The sequence below is a fragment of the Quercus lobata genome, chromosome 9, assembly GCF_001633185.2.
Source record: "Quercus lobata isolate SW786 chromosome 9, ValleyOak3.0 Primary Assembly, whole genome shotgun sequence".
Taxonomy (NCBI): Eukaryota; Viridiplantae; Streptophyta; class Magnoliopsida; order Fagales; family Fagaceae; genus Quercus; species Quercus lobata.
This window is the reverse complement of record NC_044912.1, coordinates 19,411,689-19,432,072: the sequence shown is the minus strand read 5'-3', so window position 1 is coordinate 19,432,072 and position 20,384 is coordinate 19,411,689. Positions and strand designations below refer to the sequence as shown.

Genomic DNA, 20,384 nt, shown 5'->3' with positions numbered 1-20,384 from the left:
TGAAAATAGCAGAGACCAAATTAACTGCTAACAAAATATAAGGACCAAATTAATTATAACTCCAAAATGTAAGGACTAAAATTGTGTTTTTGCCAAAAATTAAATTATAGGATATGTTATTTTAAAATTTGTATGAGGATATTTTGGTATGTTAAATATTGAAGACGAAATGGAGGAATCATCTTATTAGTAGTATAGAATAGATGCTTATGCTGTAGGGTAAATAATTTCAATTAATAATTTAAAAAAAAAAAACTAAAACCCTAAAAAGGATAAAACTCAAACCCATTCCGGTTCAGCAAACGAACTTGGGGTTTATCAGTTTAAAAACCAAACAATAAAATACACACAAACAAAGAGGAAGGGTTTTAGTCCGTTCATCCTATCAATATTCAAGTGTCATCTTCTATTACCACACTACTTGTTTCTGCTTCATTCTTGCTACCTGGGTTCGATTCCTCACTTGGGTTAGTCTCAATTTTGCTTTGCCTTTGAAAAACTACAACTTCTCTTCTCCAGTAGTATTGGTCTTTCTTGCTTCTGGGTCTGTGAATCTTCTCAACTTTATCGCTTGGGTTGGTATCGTTTGTGCTTTTATTCGTAGATTTATGGTATTTTGGCGCTTGGGTCGGTCTCAAAATGCTAAATTTTGTCTCTAAAACCCTTCATTTTCTTGTAATCAGATAAGAGTGATTGAAAATGATTAAGAAAAGGCCTGGTTCTTATTGTTATTACTATTTCTTCAGGACTAGAAGAGCAATTACAACTTGTTCTTTGCCAATAGAGCCTACAAATGCTTTTGTTTCACCTATTGCCAGTGACCACAAATCTCTGTGTCTCTCATTGGCAGAGCAGCTCATTCAACGTGGCTTGTTATCGTCGGCGCAGCAAGTGGTTCGGCGAATAATAACACATTCTTCATCGGTTTCTGATGCTTTTTCGGTTGTTGATTTTGCTGCTTTACATGGCTTAGACCTTGATTTGGGTAGCTATGGCGAACTCATTAGGAAACTGGTGTTTTCGGGTCAGCCCCAATTGGCTCAGGCACTTTTTCGCGACAACATTGTTGGTAGAGGTATTGATCCTGATTTATCGATTTTGAATTCTATGGTTATTTGTTTGTGTAAGTTAGATAAAGTAGAGGAGGCAGGAGCTCAATTTGATAGGCTGCTTGAGATGGGTGGAATTCCTTGCAAAGCTGCTTGTAATGCAATGATTTGGGGGCTTTATGCTCAAGATAGAATTTTAGAAGCATTTGATTATTTAGTTAGAGTTAATGAGGCTGGAGCTACTCCTGGTATTTTGTGTTTTAATAAATTGATTTATGGGTTATGCTATAAGGGGTATATGGATGAAGCTCTTGAATTGTTTGATGTAATGCGCTGTGGACATGGTTATCCACCTACACTCCATCTATATAAATCAATATTTTACAGTCTTTGTAAGAGAGGGCTGGTCGTAGAGGCAGAGTCACTATTCAGAGAAATGGAGTCTCAGGGTCTTTATATAGATAGGGTGATGTATACTTCTTTGATTAATCAATATAGCAAGGATAAGAAAATGAAGATGGCAATGCGGGTTTTCTTGAGAATGCTGAAGACAGATTGTGAGCCAGATAATTACACATATAATACATTGATTCATGGGTTTTTGAAATTGGGCTTGTTTGATAAGGGGTGGCTGGTTTACAAACAGATGGCAGGGTGGGGAATCCAACCTGATGCGGTAACTAATCACCTTTTTATCAGTAAGTACTGCAGGGAAGGGAAAGTTGATTGTGCTTTGATGCTTTTGAACAACATGGTTAGTTGCAACTTAGCTCCTAATGTCCATTGTTACACGGTTTTATTCAATGCACTTTACAAGGAGAATAGGCTAATGGAAGTTTATGATTTGTTCAAAAGCATGCTGGTAAGGGGGGTTGTTCCTGATCATGTGCTGTTTTTTGTCCTTATGAAGAAGTATCCAGAGGGGCAGAGGCTTGACCTTGCTCATCTGATTCTGCAGGCAATCGCCAAGAATGGGTGTGGTTTTGACCCTTCTATGCTCTCATCCTCTGCTAGTGTAAACTCTAATGGGGACTTGGAGCGTGAAATTGAGATCCTGCTTGATGGAATTGTGAGATGTAACTTTAATTTGGCTAATGTAGCATTCGGTGTTGTTGTCAGTGCCTTGTGTGGAGAAGGAAGGCCAAATGATGCCTTGCTTTACATGGATAAAATTGTGAGAGTTGGATGCATGCCTTTGCTTTTTACTTATAACTCTTTGATCAGGTGTCTATGTCAGAAGGGCCTTTTTGAGGATGCCAATTACCTACTTGACCTTATGCAAGATCGAGGTGTGGTCCCAAATCAAGCAACTTATTTGATAATGGTAAATGAACACTGTAAACGGGGTGATCTGGTGTCAGCCTTCAATATTCTGGACCAAATGGGTGAGAGGGGACTTAGACCTAATGTTGCTATATATGACACTATTATTGGTTGTCTAAGCAGAGAGAAAAGAATCTTTGAAGCAGAAGAAATGTTTAAGATGATGCTCGAGTCTGGTGTGGATCCTGACGAGGTTGTCTATGTGACAATGATTAATGGCTACTCGAAGAATGGAAGAGCTATTGAAGCCCACCAGTTGTTTGATATAATGTTAGAGAATTCCATTCAGCCAAGTTCTTATTCCTACACTGCACTTATAAGTGGGTTGGTGAAGAAAAATATGACTTATAAGGGATGCATATACCTTGATAGGATGTTGGGAGATGGTCTTCAGCCAAATACTGTGCTATATACCTCGCTTATCAGTCTTTTCTTGAAGAAGGGTCAGTTCGAATTTGCCTTTAGGTTAGTTGATTTGATGGACAGAAACCAGATTGACACCGATCTCATCATGTATATCTCACTTGTCAGTGGTGTTAGCAGAAATGTCTCTGGTATTAAGAAGGAATTGTGTGTTATAAATAAAAAGTCTGAAAGGGAAAGAGAAATGTTGTTCCATTTACTCCATCAGAAAACTCTTATGCCAATGAAGAAGATTTTAAGAACTTCTGCTGATACTCCCGAGGAGACGAAATGCTTTGCTTTGAAGCTGATGCAGAAGTTTAAAGACATTGAGTTTATGCCAAACTTGTACTTATACAATGGTATAATCTCTGGATTTTGTAGGGCAGAGCAGATGTGGGATGCCTATGATCATTTTGAAAAGATGCAAAGAGAGGGTGTACATCCCAATGAGGTGACTTACACCATTCTCATTGATGGGCATAGTCGATCTGGTGATATTAACAGTGCAATAGGATTGTTTAATAAGATGAATGCAGATGGTTTTGCTCCAGACAGAATTGCGTATAACACTTTACTGAAAGGCCTTTGTAAGGCTGGGAGACTACTTGATGCCTTATCACTCTCATATGCAATGCGTAAGAGGGGGGTTTTCCCAAATCGGTTTTCTTATGAATGTTTACTCAGTTGTTTTTGTGCAAGTGATATGAGTGTTCCTGCCTTCAAGATATTTGAAGAAATGCTTGCTCAAAATTATAAACCTAAGCAGTTTAATCACAACTGGTTGTTTTACAAATTATGTGAGGATAATAATTTTCTTGAAGCCCGTATGGTATCTGATATGATGCTTCAGAGAGGGATAACTCCAAAACATTCAACAAAGAGGTTTTATTTGAAAACATGCAATGAGGGAAGTGAAGGTAATCTAGCATTATGTTGTTGAAGGCATATCCTTGTGCAAAGTAAAAGTTATTGCCTGATACTGTTCAACACATTTAGAGGTTGGTGATAAGGAAATTTTGTTGTGCCAAATATGCATCTCTTCAATTGTCTCTACATTCTAGCTCCCAAACCATCCCCCCTTTCACCTCAAAGTTCAAATGTACAATTTATAATTATTTGACTTGGGAATTGTGTGTTTGTATGCAGGAATGATGCCTACGAAAAACAAAGTGATTTATGCAGGAATGGTGGAGATCGTGAACTCCAATCTTTGCCAATGAGATCATTTGCATGCAGCTGACAAGAATCAGGTAATTTTCAATTCTGATGTGCCCTGCTACTTTCCTAGAAGATATGCAAATGAAACTGATGAGAGAGAGAGTTTCAAAATGATATTTACTTTGTTGTTGAAGGAATATCGTTTCTGTTGATTTTCCAAATCTTAAGCAATATTCACTTTTAAATATGTGTTTGTTAAAGGAAACCCTGTGGAATTTTTGTTTCCATTTTTGGCATAAATTCTTTTTAATAGGTAAGATAAGATATCATTAAAAAAGACTATGACATGGAAAAAAAACATGAGGTAGCCACAAAAATACAAAAGAGACATAAAGCTATGTACAAGAAGAAAGCGAATCTAAAAATATTGGGAGGGACTCACATTCGAATCTAAAAATATTGGGAGGGACTCACAAGATGTGAGTCCCCAAACCCGTGACCAATCAAACAAAGTCCCTATAAAAGACAAGAAGTTGCTCCCTCAAGCATTCCATATCCTCAAAGGTACGCCTGTTCCTCTCCCTCCAAATACACCACATCAAACACAGTGGTGTCAAATTCCAAATCTCGGAAGAATGCTTCCCCAACCAATTCCTCCACCCAAGAAAAAGATCCTTCACTCTCTTAGGAATCACCCGTGCAACCCCTTAAGGATTTAAAAACAAAATTCCACAACCAGCGAGCCTCCCCACAACAAAGAAAAAGATGGTCCACTAATTCCCCATCACATCTGCACATGCAACACCAATCCGCTAGATAAAATCTTCTCCTCTTTAAATTATCAGTTGTGAGAATCTTTCCCCCATGCCACTGTCCAAAAAAACAGGAAACTCTTTTGGGAACCTTAACCCCCCAAATTGCTTTCCAAGGGAAGATAACAAAGGATGACGCCCTCAACCCACAATAAAAAGACCAAATCCCAAACTCCCCATTCATCCTCAACTTCCACCTCATCTGGTCTCCAACCTCATCAAAAGGAATATGGGTCTCCAAGATGTGAGTAAAAGCCTTAAAAGCCACCACTGCATCCAATTCTCAAATATTCAAAGCTCAATAGAACCGCACATCCCAACTCGTCATCTCCTCCCTTTGATGCCATGCCAATAAAGACTCCACCGAAGCCTCCTGATCCGTAACAATTTCATGCAAGACTGGGAAAGCCTCCTTAAGAGATTGATCTCCACACCAACAATCTAGCTGAAACTGCACCCTATTTTCCATACCCACCTCATACCAAATATATCTACAAAAATCTTCCCAAACCAATGGCTATCAGTACGGTATTGATTCTATTGAATATTCATCTCAATATTTATTTGGATTAAGAAGCTTAGGGCATTTGTTGATTCAATAGATCTGATCAGAGTCTACTGATTTCTCAGCCTCCTAACTTAATGTTGATAAAGCAGATAGAACTTGAATCTGATTTTCTTAAATTAATTGAAGGCAGAATTGTTTTAAATATACATGCTCTCATAATCTAGTTTTGCTTTGCTCAACATATTATTCTTTATTATATAATATTCAATTGTGGGCTGTGGTTTAGTTCTGATTGTGCTTGATTGGGTGGTCAAGGTATATGGGTATTCCAAGAGTGAGATCAGTTGGTTTAGGTATTGATTTTCATGTGACTATGGAAATACAAGTCAAACCAATTTATTAGTTCATTTCTTGATTCTGAGTTTATGGTTTATCATCACACTAGTTAGATTTATAGTATGTTGGATGTACTTGGATCCAGTAATTGAAAAGAATGATTTCTGGTAAACAATAGAGTAATGCTTCTGGCTTTTTTCAGTTGACACTGTTAAGCACACAATGGATGAATTGGTTTAGCTATCCATTATTTGCACTTATATGATTTTACTCTGAAACAGTTGGGCCTGGTGGAAGTCCAGATGAAAATGGAGAAACTACAATTGGAGCTCTGGTCATTGATGGGGTAACCACCACTCACGTTTGATTTATTTATTTTCTTCCACTGTTGTTCTCTTTATAGTGGCATGTTTCTGTGCACATTGAAAATGACTATCTATCGTGCTTGCTAAGGGCATGCATAGGTGACTGTGGAGGTTGTTATGATCATGAACATCATAAGTTACTGGTTAAAGGGAACCACATGAAGTCCCAGTTGCTAACCTTCCTACAATATTGAATGGCTGGTTTAAGTTAAGTAGCACAATATGCTTTATGTGAGGTTAAGTACTGAAATATGGGTAACAAAGAGAAATTATAGTTGTGTGACTCTGATTTGACCTGGCACACAAAATCTGACCAAAACCTTATTACATGTCCCACGTCAGAAGCATTAAGCCTAAGATCATTCCTACAAGTTTTAGGCATATAACTTCCTTTCATTTCAGATCTTGTGTTGCACATAATATTCATTGCACTAGGGCAGGGTTCATGTCACTGATTTGTTTGGCTTTTGTTATCTTTGACAAGAATGAAACATCTAGACTTTGTTACTTATCAAAAAAAGAAAAGAAAGAATGAAAGCATATAGACCAAATGACTTAATTGCATAGCAGCCTTGCATGAAAGAATTTTATCATGGATGTGGTATATGCACATGATTAGAAACTCATACCAGTTTTAGATTTTTCCTTTTTGTGAACGCAGTCAATAAAACATGAGCATTTTCCTAAATGCGCATTGACTAAGGGAGCCAAGACTTCTTTATACGTGTCGTTCTTATTACTTGTATCTTCCTCTTTCTATTCTTTTTTTTTTTTTTTTTTTCCCAAATGATATTTTTTGCTATCAAATGAGTACAGGAAAGAAAGCCCTTGCTCAAAGTGAGACGGTTCTCAGATATTGAGGCAATTCATAAACATAGAGTCGTTGCTGGTAAGCAGAGGACTGTATGATAGCTTGCCTCTGTAATGTATGGTATAACTAATGTTAATGACTCTTAATTTTCAGAAAGGGTATGGTTTTCATGTAGTGCTCTTGTAAACCATTGAGGGCCTTGTGACCCTGAGAGAAGCACATGGAACTATTTGATCCTCCTAATTGCTTAAATAACATAATTAGCATTGGTTTGCAGGTAGTTGGGGGGCTGAGTGTGAGTTTTTGGAAAGTAAATTGCAGGTTCAGTCAAGAGCCATTCGTTTATAAATTTTGTAATTTTGAATGTGTAAAGAGCATATATGTATGCACAATAACCAAAGAAAATAATTTTCATATTTAAAGTTCTTTTTTTCCTCAGTCTTCAAACAATGAAGTGAAGCTTGTCTGAGAACTAGATTCACCCCAGTTGCTTCTCTACAAAGACAATGGTGGAGGTGTTGTGTTAAAGAAAAGGTAAGTTTTCAAGGACTGAGCAATTCTAATATAAGGAATTTGGTGAATATGAATTGAAGTTTTGGTTTCTTTAGAAATCCAAACAAAAAAAAAAAAAAAAAAAAAAAAAAACTGTGCTATTAGTAATCATAGGGAGAATCAGACTCTTGTTACAGGGTTTGAAATAATGGAAGTGATACCTTGGCCTATAAATGAGCCATTTGTTGAAAGATTATTTACTTGAATTTTGTTTACCTTTAGATGGACTAAATGAGATCAAAGCAGCCAAGGGATCTGAGCTATTAATATAACTCAGATCTCAACTTGTGATAGCCTTGGAGGGTTTCAATTGCATGAAATGACCCATGTGGAGACCTGTTAGGTTGAGAGTAGAGTGGTGAAACTTCAGTGGGAGGACAAGAGTGGGTTATGACATTCAGTAAGGCTGCACAGGCGTCTGGGTGCTTATTTTGGAGAGTCCAGGCCAGATTAATCTGTATGAGGCCTCATAGCCTAATGGAAATTTGGTTTATTTTAGGCCCAAAGCCACTTTGGGAGACTTGCAAATTACTAAACTTGGCATGCTGCAGCATTTGTGGCTCAGTTTCAGTTGTAGCATCAGCAATCCAAACCATATATTAATGTAGTAGTCATAATCTTGGATGCTGGGAAGGTGATGACCATGCTATGTTATTGGCATTATATTAGTCCTATCACCTATACCTATGCTGAACTGGGGGTTTTATGTTTAAACAAGGTACCTGTAGCTTATTCAGCAAAAAATACCATGTTGATTACAGAAAGGAGGGCTGCATTGAGTGAAAAACGGATGTCACTTTTTAAGTTAAATTTTCATTGAGTGAAAGTATGGCATAGTCAGTAATGAAATTGGTTTTGGTTTCATGTGGGCAGTCCCAATTGGTTGGAACTGGGCTCTGTTGTGTTGTGTATAAAAAATCCACTCTTCATTTCATTGAAATAGATTTTAATTATTCACAATTTTGTTTCTGTTTTCATTGCTATTGAAACTTCATTTCTTGAAGCATGTTAGTTGTGTGAATATGTATGCCAAGTTTACACAGCCAAGTTTACACATCATGATTGTCAATTTTTTGATATATATCATGTATGCAAGAAATACCCCAACTCCTAAAGTTTTAGGATTCTGAAAACCATGTTTTTGTTGGTAAATTACAAACACATCTTGTGTACAGCCAAGTTATTGATACTATAGCCTCTTGCTTTTAGTTAATTTTAACCATTTAATTGTTTTGTGCAGTCAACTTATGGTTTCTTAATACAATCAGGAGATGATCCTCGGGATTCCTGCTACAATGAGCAGTTTTACATCAATGAGAGGGAGGTGGGGGTTATACAAACTTTCACTCCTTTGAAGTTTCATTTTATATGATGGTTTACAAAATGAACTTGCATTAGTAAATTTATGTGCAATAACTGACTTGCTAGGGGATATATACTTTTTTTTTAAAAGTAGATTTACAATTCCTGAGATTCGGCTTTACAGTTCATAAGAATTGTGTTGCAGATATAAAATTTATAAATGGCAAAAGATTGCTTAGGAACTCTTTAAGTCTTATATGACTACGTACATGGCAACTTCAGATGAACAACTTACAGCTCTTGGTGAACTATTGTATCAGGTATATACAAATATCTAGTTTTGATAAATTGTTAAGCTTATGTTTTGAAATTTAGTTCTGCATATATATAGGCAGGCCTCATAAACATAAATAATGCAATGAGACTAATGACATCTGGAGAATCAAGTTAAAGACTTAAAGTAGCGGTATACCCATAACACTCAGCCCCTTATATTCCTTCTATGAATGTGTTCTATCAATGGATCTGAGGACTTCTATGTGAAAATAACAATATATATCACACTATTTACGGGAAGGTTTTTATGTTGAGGCTAAAAGTCTTTTTTCTTTTTCTTTTTTCTTCTTCTTCTGTAGTGCATCATAGATGGTGAATTGGTCTAACGGATAGCCCTATTCCCTTGAGAAGAACTAATTGGGGAAGCTAAAGCTGTTTTAATGGCCAGGCTGTGACTCCATGCTCCTTGGTCCGAAGACTTTGATTGGTTTGTGTCTAATTCCTGGTTTCCGAACCCAAGGGGAGTTGGTTATTTCCTAATTAAAAATGCATCAATACTGCTATGTAGATATTTGTTTAACTACTGGAATGTGCTACATCTCAATAAATGTAATAAATCTGTAAGATGATGCAATAAATTTGTCATGGATTTATCCCATGGGCCATTTTGTTTTTTGTTTTTTGTTTTTTGTGTCATTACTTATTGAGAAACAAGAAAGTATTTTTGTACACACGGAGTATAGAATGTGGGTAGCTTTATATGAGAAGAATGTGTTACATATTGGATGCACTGAATAGTTTATCATGAAAAACAAATCTGAGTAGTTGAAATCTTGAAGAATCATAAGGGAAAAGAATCTTATTCATATTTATTCTGATAGAAATAACAAAGAAACTCTATCGAATTTCATTTTACCAATGATGGTATTTGCAATCACAAAGAATCAAACAATAATCACCAATCAAATCGCAATCACAACGCAAAATTGACGTTAGATGTGATTGTCAGAGGCCGGCAACAAATGGCACACCAGTTGCAGGCAACCATGACTTCCCACCAATAAATTTCTTTTCTGTAATACTACGCTTGCACTTGTTATAACATGAAAACCACACCACCTCACTCTCTGACTAGTCGAAGAAATCAGAGGCCAGCAACAAATGGCACACCAGTTGCAGGCAACCATGACTTCCCACCAATAAAATTCTCAACAGTGAACTGTGATGCTACACTTGCACTTGTTATAACATGATAACCACCCCACTTCACTCTCTGACTAGTCGAAGAGCGGGGGCCAATGTTCTTGTACTCTCCATAATACAGAGTACTCAATGCAAAATTGCCATTCCATTCCAACCACCCTGTTGGATCCACCAAAGTGTCAAGGTAAGTTTGTAGGTAAACAGTTCTTGAATACTCTTTCCATGGTCGACCCAAGTATGTTTTCACTGAGCTTAGCACTGGTATAAGGTCTGATGCTGCCATAACACGCGAATCATGGATTGAAATCCCTGTGTTTTGATTAGAATCGGTTCTACCTTGAGCTGTAACCGTGTTTTTTTGCCCGATAATTGGTTTCCTTGCATAAATCATGCAGTTCTGGAAAACAACTGCGGCATTTCCAAATATGAAATCTACTGTGCCATAGATGTAGCATTCTTTGTAGAATTGTCTCTGTGAGTGCACATAGAGGGTGTCTTGGTACCCTTCAAAGCCACACCGGTAAAAGACAGAGAGGTCGGCACCTGATCTTAGTGCCACAGCCTGATGGTTTGATGGACCAGCAGTGTTACGAAATGTGATGCCACGAGCAATGAAACCTTGGCCAGTCACAGCTGATTGTAATAAAATATTAAGTATTAGTGACAAAATTATAAGGCAAATGACATTTCCAAGACATAATATATTAGTATTGCAATAGCATAACGAGTGTAGGTATCAAGTATCAACTTCTTAATTATTTTTCTGTTTTGACATTTTCTAAATATTGTAATTTGTCGTTAATACTTATTCTAAGAATTCGAAAGAAGGTACGTCTACTTCTTTGATTATTCTTCTCTTTTGACATTTTGTAAACATTGCCATTTGTAAATTGTAATTAAAAGGAAATAGTGACAATGTCATGGTGCATGCTCTCTCTCTCTCTCTCTTTACTGTGACTGTGCTATATGGTTTTATATAAAGATAGAATATGGAGTAATAAACACAGGCTAAAGAAGGAATTTAGCAGGTCCAATTCTATTGGGAAGTAACAAAGTTGTTAAACAAATATCATTTTAACTGAAAGTTGCTTGATTCCCTAAAAAAAATAAAAATTAGTTTATTGCAGTAAAAACTAAACATTAACCAATATATATACTTCGACACTCATTTCTTAGATCCATAAAGATAAAACCATTCTCAGCAACAAAAAATAGAAAAGAAAAAAAAGATAAAACTATTTGGGAAGATTATTAGGGATACCTACCGTACTAGCTCTTTTAACGAACATTTTTTTTAAAGTTTTTTTTTTGAGGGAAACATTATTTTTTATTTAAAAATGAATAAAAACTACGAATTGCATCATTTGTTTAAGGAGGTTATAATTTTGGCCATCCAGTTTTGGTTTGAGGGTATTATATATTTTACTACATATACTTTACAAGCTAATATGCCAATTTTTAAACACGAAACTAAAAAATATTTAATGCATTATTAATGTGACCCTAACCATATACATTAGTTTATTTTTTTTAATAACTTTTAAGTCAAATGATATATTTTAGTGATTTTAATGAAAATATTCAAGATTTGAATCCCCTCTCCTCACCTAAAATGTATGTATAAAAAATGCAAAGTATTTTTTTTTCTTACAATAAATGAAGAATGGAGTCTTTGATTTTAGATTCTCTCAATGAGAGAGAATAGATTTTGTCAAAGAGCCACAAAACTTTTATCATCAATCACTTAACTTGTCATGTTAGTTTGTAAGTATTTTATAATTACATTAGAAGGGCCTTTTAACATTATCTTCACGTTAATATTTGAGAGAGAGAGAGAGAGAGAGAGAGAGAGAGAGAGAGATCAAATCCCTTACCAGCAGTTGCAGAGTTGAAAGTTGTGGAGCCTCCTCCAACGCTCTTGCTACCAGTAACAATGGTCCACCTTAGCCCATCACCAACCAGCATAACATTCTTCAATTTACTCCCAATATTAAGGTTCTCCTTGTAAACCCCACTTTTCACATATATCACAAACCTCCCACTCCCACTTCTCTTAGCCGCTGCATTCAAAGCCTCAGTAATAGTTTTATAATTCCCTGACCCATCTTGTGCCACCACAAGGTTTGCAGCTATTGTAGAAGATTGTAATAGCTTCCTATCACTACCCGAAACCCAACTTGGAAACCCATCTTTGTACCTTTCTGTGTCTGGGGTCACTGAGTCATTTTTGTTGATAGCCAAAAAGTTGCTTATAAGGTCAGAAACATTGTTGGACATGAGGGGCAAGACATTGTTTGAAACATTTAGCTCAACAAAGCCGGCTTTGCAGGTTTCTAGGTTCGTAAGAGCAGTGCTAAGCCAAGTTTGCATGTCATAGTTGGTGCATTTGGTGGTAGAGTCTAGGGTTTGGTTGAGTAGGGTTATGGTTTCTTCAAAGAGTTGCATGCAATCATTCCATACAGTCTTTTCCTTCTTGTTTCTACATTTAAAGCCAAGCCACTTGTTGTGAGTTTTTGCTTTAAGGGACTCCTCTAAGGCTATTTGGACAATGGTTTTCTTGAACTCAGACTTTACTTTTGGTGTACTATTTGTGACCTTTGGATTATGGGTCATGTAGTAGTGTTTGCAAATTTTAGGATGTGGGGTTTTGTTGCACCACCAATCTATGTCATTGGAGATGGTACTTGATAGAGTGGGTGAGAGGAAGGAAAGGAAGATTAAGGATAGCACTAATAACAAAAGAGGTTTTGCCATTGATGTTTCAAGAATATTGGGTTTGAAGAATATAGTGATATATCTAAGGCTTTATTAGGGTATGTATATATAGGGGAATGAGGACTGATGGAGCCAGGTTGGCTGGGTTTGAACATGCTAAAGAGTGACAGAAAACTCAATTAGAAATGCAATTAAAAAAGAAAAAGAAAAAAGAAACTTACATAGTTTCTTGACCATATCAAATTATCAATCGTCTTTGGATGAGTTTCACGAGCGTGCCCTATGATATATGCTTGGCCAACTGATCCAGTTTAGTTTTCAACCATTATACCTCATCATTGTTGAGTTTTATAATATTTAATATCGTTAACGTAATTAATTAACCAGAGAGAACATGATATGGACTTGTAGGCATGTCACCATCAAATACATATCTAGCGTAGTTTTGCTAAAAAAAGTCAGAATCTAATGTCAAGTCATAATTGTATAACGAAGTTTAATAGTTTATATATATATATGAAGAAACTTTATTTCGACTGAGGGTTGCAAGGATTTCCCATGTAATAATGTTACTAGGAGGACACTTTTTTTCAACCTTCCCTCTTTACTGTTTATTGTTTGTCCACATTATTCATTTCACATTTTGAATATAGACATATTAATAATAAAAAAAACACCAATATTCTGTGTGAAATTATAAATATTATACATAGGAATTAAGAAGTTTTGAATATAGACATTAATAAAATAAACATCGATATTTTATGTGAAATTATGGATATTATATATAAGAATTAAGGAGTACATATCAATAAAGTAACAGAACAATTATGGATTACCCTTCTTATAAAACCATGATACAAGAGAATACTATTTCAAACTCACTGGAAAATCTTACCAGCTTGTTAATGTTATTCAGGTTGATTTGTTTCTAAAAAAAAAAAAAAACTAACTGGAAATCAATTTCCATCCAAAATTTCTATGTAAAGAACATACCCTAATTAAAAATAAAGGTACCACTCAATCATAAATCTATTTACCATGTACTTGTCAAAGACTCAAAGGTATGACTCATAATTCATTGAACTTCCTTCTTTTCTTTTTTTCTTTTTTTTGAATTTAATTCATTGAACTTCCATGCTCCACTTGGACAAGGAAAACCATGTCCTTAAGTATGCCAGTGATGTACCTACTAGAAGGACGGCTAGTGTACCAGTTGTCTAAAATCTAACACTATAACATGTTGTTGACTTTGGACAATTCCAAGGCTGTCCCAAAACGTGTTGTTTATTCGATTGTATTACAGAATGTTGCACTCTTATCCTTTAATTATTATATCGAAGAAGATTACCCAGCCACAAATTTTTGTTTGTTTGTTAATTTAGCCACAATTCTTATTGATTCAGGTATGTCAACTATAGCTTATTTCTTTGTAGCTTCCAATTAATTATTTCAAGCTCGATGTTTATGACCAGATCTAGAGAGGTCCGTAGGGAAGGTTCTTATAATTTGAGAGATCATTGACAAAAAGATTACAAGTCTAAAAAGGAACACTAATTAATGATTTGTGAACCGCAAATTCCTCCTTTCTAGCTAGTAATACTTAATGAGTTTGAATGACATGTGAGGTACCATGCTATATTCTTCAACTTTTTGTTAAAAAAATTATCTGAATTATGTACAAGAAGTACCAATATATTTGACCTTACAGAAAGGACAAAGAGGTACGTAGGGAAGGTTCTTATAATTTGAGAGATCATTGACAAAAATATTACAAGTCTAAAAAGGAACACTAATTAATGATTTGTGAACCGCAAATTCCTCCTTTCTAGCTAGTAATACTCTATGAGTTTGAATGACATGTGAGGTACTATGCTATATTCTTCAACTTTTTGTTAAAAAAATTATCCGAATTATGTACAAGAAGTACCAATATATTTGACCTTACAGAAAGGACAACCCATATGCAAAACAAGAAAGATTCTTAAGAAAATATTAAAGCATATATATATTGAAATTTGAAATGTAGCACCAAGAGATCATTAGCTGGGCATTAATGTTCGTAGTGCTAAAGTTGTGCCTGGAATTCCCCCATATCTTTAACCCTGATAAGATTTTCCTTAGTCGCTTCTTGTTCACCAAATGAATTCTTTATATATAGATTCTTTGGTTTAATTTGGATGAAGGCCTTCCCAAGTTATAAAGAGAATGCTTGAGACCTAAAATATGAATTTTAACTTAAGTGAGGTATTTTTTATATTTAAATATTATTTAATTTAATTTTAAATTTCTATTTTCTATATTATATATATTTTTATTATATATATATATATATATATTTATTTCAAATTCATTCTTCTGTACTTTTTGAGATGCAAAATTACAAATTAATTAAGTTTTGTTAACACCTCTTTTTAAATTCCATTTTGGGATGCAAAATTACTATTCTTTTCTGACAAAATCAAAGTTAAGTAGGATTTTATTATTTTTAATTTGGAAATTCTTCATTTTTCAAAAATAACTATAACAAGTAATATCAATAAAATTCTGTAAGTGAAACATGCTTTTTTGAAAGAGTTTAGTATATAATTACAAATTATTATTGTAAGGACACAATTCTCTGGCGGCCCAATAAGGATGTTGGGCTCGCGCATGAACGATCCCTCACAATATGATTTGTAGAGAGTGGGCTTGAAAAGCTAGCCGTTGGTCACGGGGCGGTGCCTGGTCCTGGTTTTAGAGGAATTCGTGTAGAAAAAGATTTTGGGCTTGAACGTTTAAGCCCTACGGCATCGCATCCTATGGGATGTGCCTCCTCAGACTTGATCCGAGGACCATTAGGGTCTTACCCCAGTTACCCGACGATGGGTTTTTTCTGTAATCTCAGGTGTTGTTGAGATGTTCTCACCCAGATCGTCTCCCTTTTTTTGGAGGTGGAATGGGAGTCCCCCCTCGATTTACTTACTTTCTTCTTTTATACTCGTCTGCGTTAACTGTCCTTCGTCCACGTGTAGGGTCAATCTTTACAGGACTGATATTTGTCCCATCAGTCTAATCCCAGAATTGTTGGGGATGGTTGATAAGGCTGCAGAGTACGGCTCTGTCAAGTGCAGAGTCTTATCTGGAAGGGTAGTAAGGATAACTTCCCCCAAGATATTTTGGATCTCCTTACAAATTCGTTCCTATACCAGTTTTACCCCTTTATTCCGGTGGGATTCTGGATCTGCCGAGGACTGGACTGTCCTCGGCTGCCTCCCAAAACTGTTTTGTGCTGTATTGTAGAGTTTGGGCCACAGCTCTCCTCGGCTTGGGCCTTCGGATTTTCCAAGAGCAACTGGGCCTGACCCTTAAATTATTGGGCCCCACAATAGCCCATCAAAACCCTGCTACCCGACTTCTTAGTTGGAAAGGAGGGTTTTGGTAAACCCGGGCCTTCCGTATGGCTTTATTTAATTCAGCCCTGCATTTAATGTGGGCGGTTTTCCACCTGTCCAGGAAACTCGCCGGTTTACCAGGTATTCCCTTTAATCCGTTCGTAATCTACTCCTGCCGTTTGGCTGTCCAAGATGCTCCTTTAATGACTTCCCTTTACGAGGCTAATTTGCGTTCGGCGACTCATCTGATGAGGTGGGGAAGTGGAACGGACACACCTTTATTCTTCAGATTCCTTTTGGAAACCTGAATGAATTTAATTCCCTTCGTTTTGCCCTTCCTATAAGAAAGCAAGCAGGAGGCCATCACTTTCGTGCAGACCCCTTTCCATCCTTCTGAGATCTGAAACCCATAACCTCCTTTAGCATTTGCTTAACCCGATTGTTATACACCATATCATTATACGTCTACCATAACGAATGATGAAGGAACCATGCCCCTCCTCAAAACACCATGTTCTGATAAAGCTTGAAATGGCTCGGTCAGGGCAAGGATGGCGCAGACTTAAGATATGTCCCGCCTCTCTTTCAGCCAAAATCCGAAGCAGGGACTCATCACGTCCAACTTTTGGCGTGATTGAGTCGAGAACTCCCATCATCATAACCAACCGCTCTCTTATGAGCTCACCTAGTATGGCCCCAGCATGTTAGGAGTCAGGACCGAGGCAGGGACCAAGTGTCTCTGCTTCTTCCTTTCTTCGTTCACTGGTGGCCCTCTCCGCCTTCCTTCCCTATTCTTCCCAGCACCAGATCCATTCTGGTGCTTTCTCTTCTCCCTCTTTTGCTCCTTTTCTTTCTTTTCATCTCTTCTCTCTTCTTCTCCTCCTTCTTTACTCATGTCCTCCATCTTCCTCATTCATTGATTTCTTTCTTACTATATCCTTCTCTTTCATCTTTTTCCAAAGAAGGTTCTTATCATAACATGAGCAGCATTGAGGCAGAGATTGGAGAGACTTTTGAAGATGAGTTTAAAAGACGCCTGACTATTTACATATCTGTACTACGAATGTTATTGTTGCTTAGGCAGTTCACATTTTGTATAGGCTTGTTTGAGCCCCTCTTTGTACGTTGTAATGATTTTTCGTATTAATAAAAAATTGTTGTCATTTCATTTCGCATATTCTGTCTCTTTGTTTTTATAAATTTGCAAGTGCTGCTCGGCTCAATAATATCACATCTAAATCAATGACGACTAAGACCAAGATACTTAATAATAAAAATATGTTGCCATAACTCCATAACTTTAATAGAAGTGCTGGGCACAATAAGGTCGACCAGTGCAAAGTAATACTTACCCACGCTAGCCGAGGAGAGAACCAAAGGCTTAATGCCGTGTGAGAAATAACCATCTGAAGACATATCACCCGCCAAATGAACAGCCCTCTTAGGCTACTGAATACTGGGGCGTCCCATCACCGTCCTTACACCTTTGTTGGCCTTAACCTTTTATGGTGTTTAAGCCGTGGACGGAGTAGCCTGACATTTTTTTTTTTTATCAAGTAGCCCATCTTACGGAATTCAAACCTCTTCTTATCCAAGTAGTTGGTTTCCCCACAGGCTTGAGTCCGAGGACCATGCAAGGCCTTGGTTCTGTCCAAAACTTGTGGATTTTCTTTTATGTACTTGGTTTCCCCATAGGCTTGAGTCCGAGGACCATGCAAGGCCTTGGTTCTGTCCCTGGGCCCATATGCTGAACGGGCCTGGGCTGCGAATTTACTGGGCCCATAAATTAGGAGGTATTTCCGTAGTCTTTGATCACGCGGTACTTTTTGGCGTCCCAGTGTTCGAGGTGCGCCTTCTCGAGACTCCTTTAACCTCAGAGTTGCAGACGACGTTGGAAATCGAGCCAGAGACATTTTGTCTGTAGCGTTCCTTGGGACGCTGCGTAAATTAAATGCCACCACCTCGTCTTTTTAAATAAATAAGAGAGAAAGTTGCTTTACCTACGCCCAAATCCTTCAGTTTCCTCCCTTAGCACATCATGTTTGAGGCGAGGGTTTGGGAAAAGGAACTTTCTCCGCCACAGAGGAGCCATGTCCTCCTGAAGCTCAAAAGAGTGATGTACGGGCAAAGGAGGCATAAATTCAAGAGAATACTCCAGTTCGGCAGAGGGGAAAGGGTGTTTCTCCCTCTTTTAGTCAAAATCCGAAGCAGGTTCTGGTCATGCCAGATTTTTGGTATGTCAGAAGAAGGAATTTCCGCCATCAGCGCCGTCTGCCTTGTAGCAGGCAAATTTTTGCGGGGGCTCCCCAACTTCCGGTTCCCTGCACCTTTTCTGTAGATGGTGTTAGCCTGAGGTCAGGTTCCCTGCACCTTTTCTTCACCGGTGCAGGCCCCAAGTTGGGTTCTTTGGCTGCCTGAGTTATGGGCATGTAGAAGCGTCGAGGAATAGTTTCCTTAGACGACATCTTGGAACAGTAGCCAACCTCTCATCTGCGCCTTTTTTCTTCGGCTTTTCTTCATTCTATTGTATCTTTTTTTCTTTTCACTTGCATAGTTAGTTGTAATGTAAGCTTGTTTTAGCTTTTCACTGTACATTGTACTGTTCCTTTGTCTTAATAAAAGATAAGTTCATTTCTTTACACATGCTTTTCTTCTCTGCAACAACTACTTTGCGCATGAATATTAAATGTAAGCTTGCCCTTAATAATATTCCGGGCAGAAAAAATGCCTTAACGCAGATTCCTACCAGTTTAAACTCACAAATATTATCAAGTATAACAAGGGTAAGCCTTAATAAATTAAACTCTTGGAACTAACCGGGATAACCGCTGAGTGCTGCGCGATGCATGCTAGACCAATGTCCGAGAGGGTGGCCGAGTAGCGAGGGACTTTGATTGTGTTTTTGGGTAATATATTGCACTATATCACATCGATCCCTTTGGTGTTGGGGATCCGAGGGTAGACTGGGGGATCCGTGCAGTTTTAGGGATCAACCCTACTGTTAACGGGGAGTTCTCCTCGGATGGATTTTAATGTTCAAGTAACAGTTTTTCTTTTATGTACTTGGTTTCCCCATAGGCTTGAGTCCGAGGACCATGCAAGGCCTTGGTTCTGTCCAAAACTTGTGGATTTTCTTTTATGTACTTGGTTTCCCCATAGGCTTGAGTCCGAGGACCATGCAAGGCCTTGGTTCTGTCCAAAACTTGTAAAATTTCTTTTATGTACTTGGTTTCCCCATAGGCTTGAGTCCGAGGACCATGCAAGGCCTTGGTTCTGTCCAAAACTTGTAAAATTTCTTTTATGTACTTGGTTTCCCCATAGGCTTGAGTCCGAGGACCATGCAAGGCCTTGGTTCTGTCCAAAACTTGTAAAATTTCTTTTATGTACTTGGTTTCCCCATAGGCTTGAGTCCGAGGACCATGCAAGGCCTTGGTTCTGTCCAAAACTTGTAAAATTTCTTTTATGTACTTGGTTTCTCCATAGGCTTGAGTCCGAGGACCATGCAAGGCCTTGGTTCTGTCCAAAACTTGTAAAATATCTTTTATTCGGTTTACTTTTCGACCATAAGCCCCTATACCAGGGCAGGGAAAGTTGGCTTGAGGCCGGAAGCCCCTAGAGATGCCCGCGCCCTTGGCATTGTAAGGCGTAGCCCCTAGCAGAAGCTTATGTTGGAGCAACAACTGTATGTCGCCGGAGTCGGAGGAAGCCCCAGGAATTTCTGCTTGCTAGAGAGCTGACTCCACTGCCACCTGCGCCAACGCGCAAGCTTTCCCACAGACGGCGCCAATTGTAAGGACACAATTCTCTGGCGGCCCAATAAGGATGTTGGGCTCGCGCATGAACGATCCCTCACAATATGATTTGTAGAGAGTGGGCTTGAAAAGCTAGCCGTTGGTCACGGGGCGGTGCCCGGTCCTGGTTTTAGAGGAATTCGTGTAGAAAAAGATTTTGGGCTTGAACGTTTAAGCCCTACGGCATCGCATCCTATGGGATGGGCCTCCTCGGACTTGATCCGAGGACCATTAGGGTCTTACCCTGGTTACCCGATGATGGGTTTTTTCCTGTAATCTCAGGTGTTGTTGAGATGTTCTCACCCAGATCGTCTCCCTTTTTTTGGAGGTGGAATGGGAGTCCCCCCTCGATTTACTTACTTTCTTCTTTTATACTCGTTTGCGTTAACTGTCCTTCGTCCACG

General features: G+C 37.8%; 2 protein-coding genes across 12 annotated transcripts; one reads left to right on the top strand and one right to left on the bottom strand.

The window, feature by feature from the left end:
* Positions 1-323: 323 nt before the first annotated feature.
* On the top strand, positions 324-9,562 carry LOC115959837 (pentatricopeptide repeat-containing protein At5g62370). 11 transcript variants are annotated; one of them, XR_004085014.1, is made up of 10 exons: positions 324-467; positions 851-3,694; positions 3,924-4,027; positions 5,873-5,937; positions 6,773-6,845; positions 7,045-7,088; positions 7,207-7,301; positions 8,560-8,643; positions 8,827-8,941; positions 9,257-9,562. XR_004085014.1 is itself a non-coding variant. In XM_031078441.1 (3 exons), the coding sequence occupies exons 1-2, from the start codon at positions 700-702 to the stop codon at positions 3,995-3,997; spliced, it is 3,069 nt and encodes a 1,022-aa protein (XP_030934301.1). In that variant the 5' UTR covers positions 324-699; the 3' UTR covers positions 3,998-4,027; positions 5,873-5,938. The 11 variants fall into 11 exon arrangements, 1 of the variants encoding a protein (XP_030934301.1); XR_004085008.1 differs by adding an exon at positions 9,013-9,087 and having other exon boundaries at positions 324-3,694; XR_004085015.1 differs by having other exon boundaries at positions 355-467; positions 856-3,694.
* Positions 9,563-9,947: 385 nt separating this feature from the next.
* Positions 9,948-12,854, bottom strand: LOC115960836 (pectinesterase 2-like). The gene is made up of 2 exons (XM_031079828.1): positions 11,975-12,854; positions 9,948-10,733 (listed from the first exon to the last, which is right to left on the bottom strand). The coding sequence occupies exons 1-2, from the start codon at positions 12,852-12,854 to the stop codon at positions 10,042-10,044; spliced, it is 1,572 nt and encodes a 523-aa protein (XP_030935688.1). The 3' UTR covers positions 9,948-10,041.
* Between the last annotated feature and the right edge of the window lie 7,530 nt (positions 12,855-20,384).

Coding starts and splice junctions, on each gene's coding strand:
- LOC115959837 (XM_031078441.1), top strand. CDS start 700: ATGATTAAGAAAAGGCCTGGTTCTTATTGTTATTACTATTTCTTCAGG. Junction 3,695..3,923: donor ATGCAATGAGGGAAGTGAAG/GTAATCTAGCAT, acceptor GTTTGTATGCAG/GAATGATGCCTACGAAAAAC.
- LOC115960836 (XM_031079828.1), bottom strand. CDS start 12,854: ATGGCAAAACCTCTTTTGTTATTAGTGCTATCCTTAATCTTCCTTTCC. Junction 10,734..11,974: donor TTTCAACTCTGCAACTGCTG/GTAAGGGATTTG, acceptor TATTACAATCAG/CTGTGACTGGCCAAGGTTTC.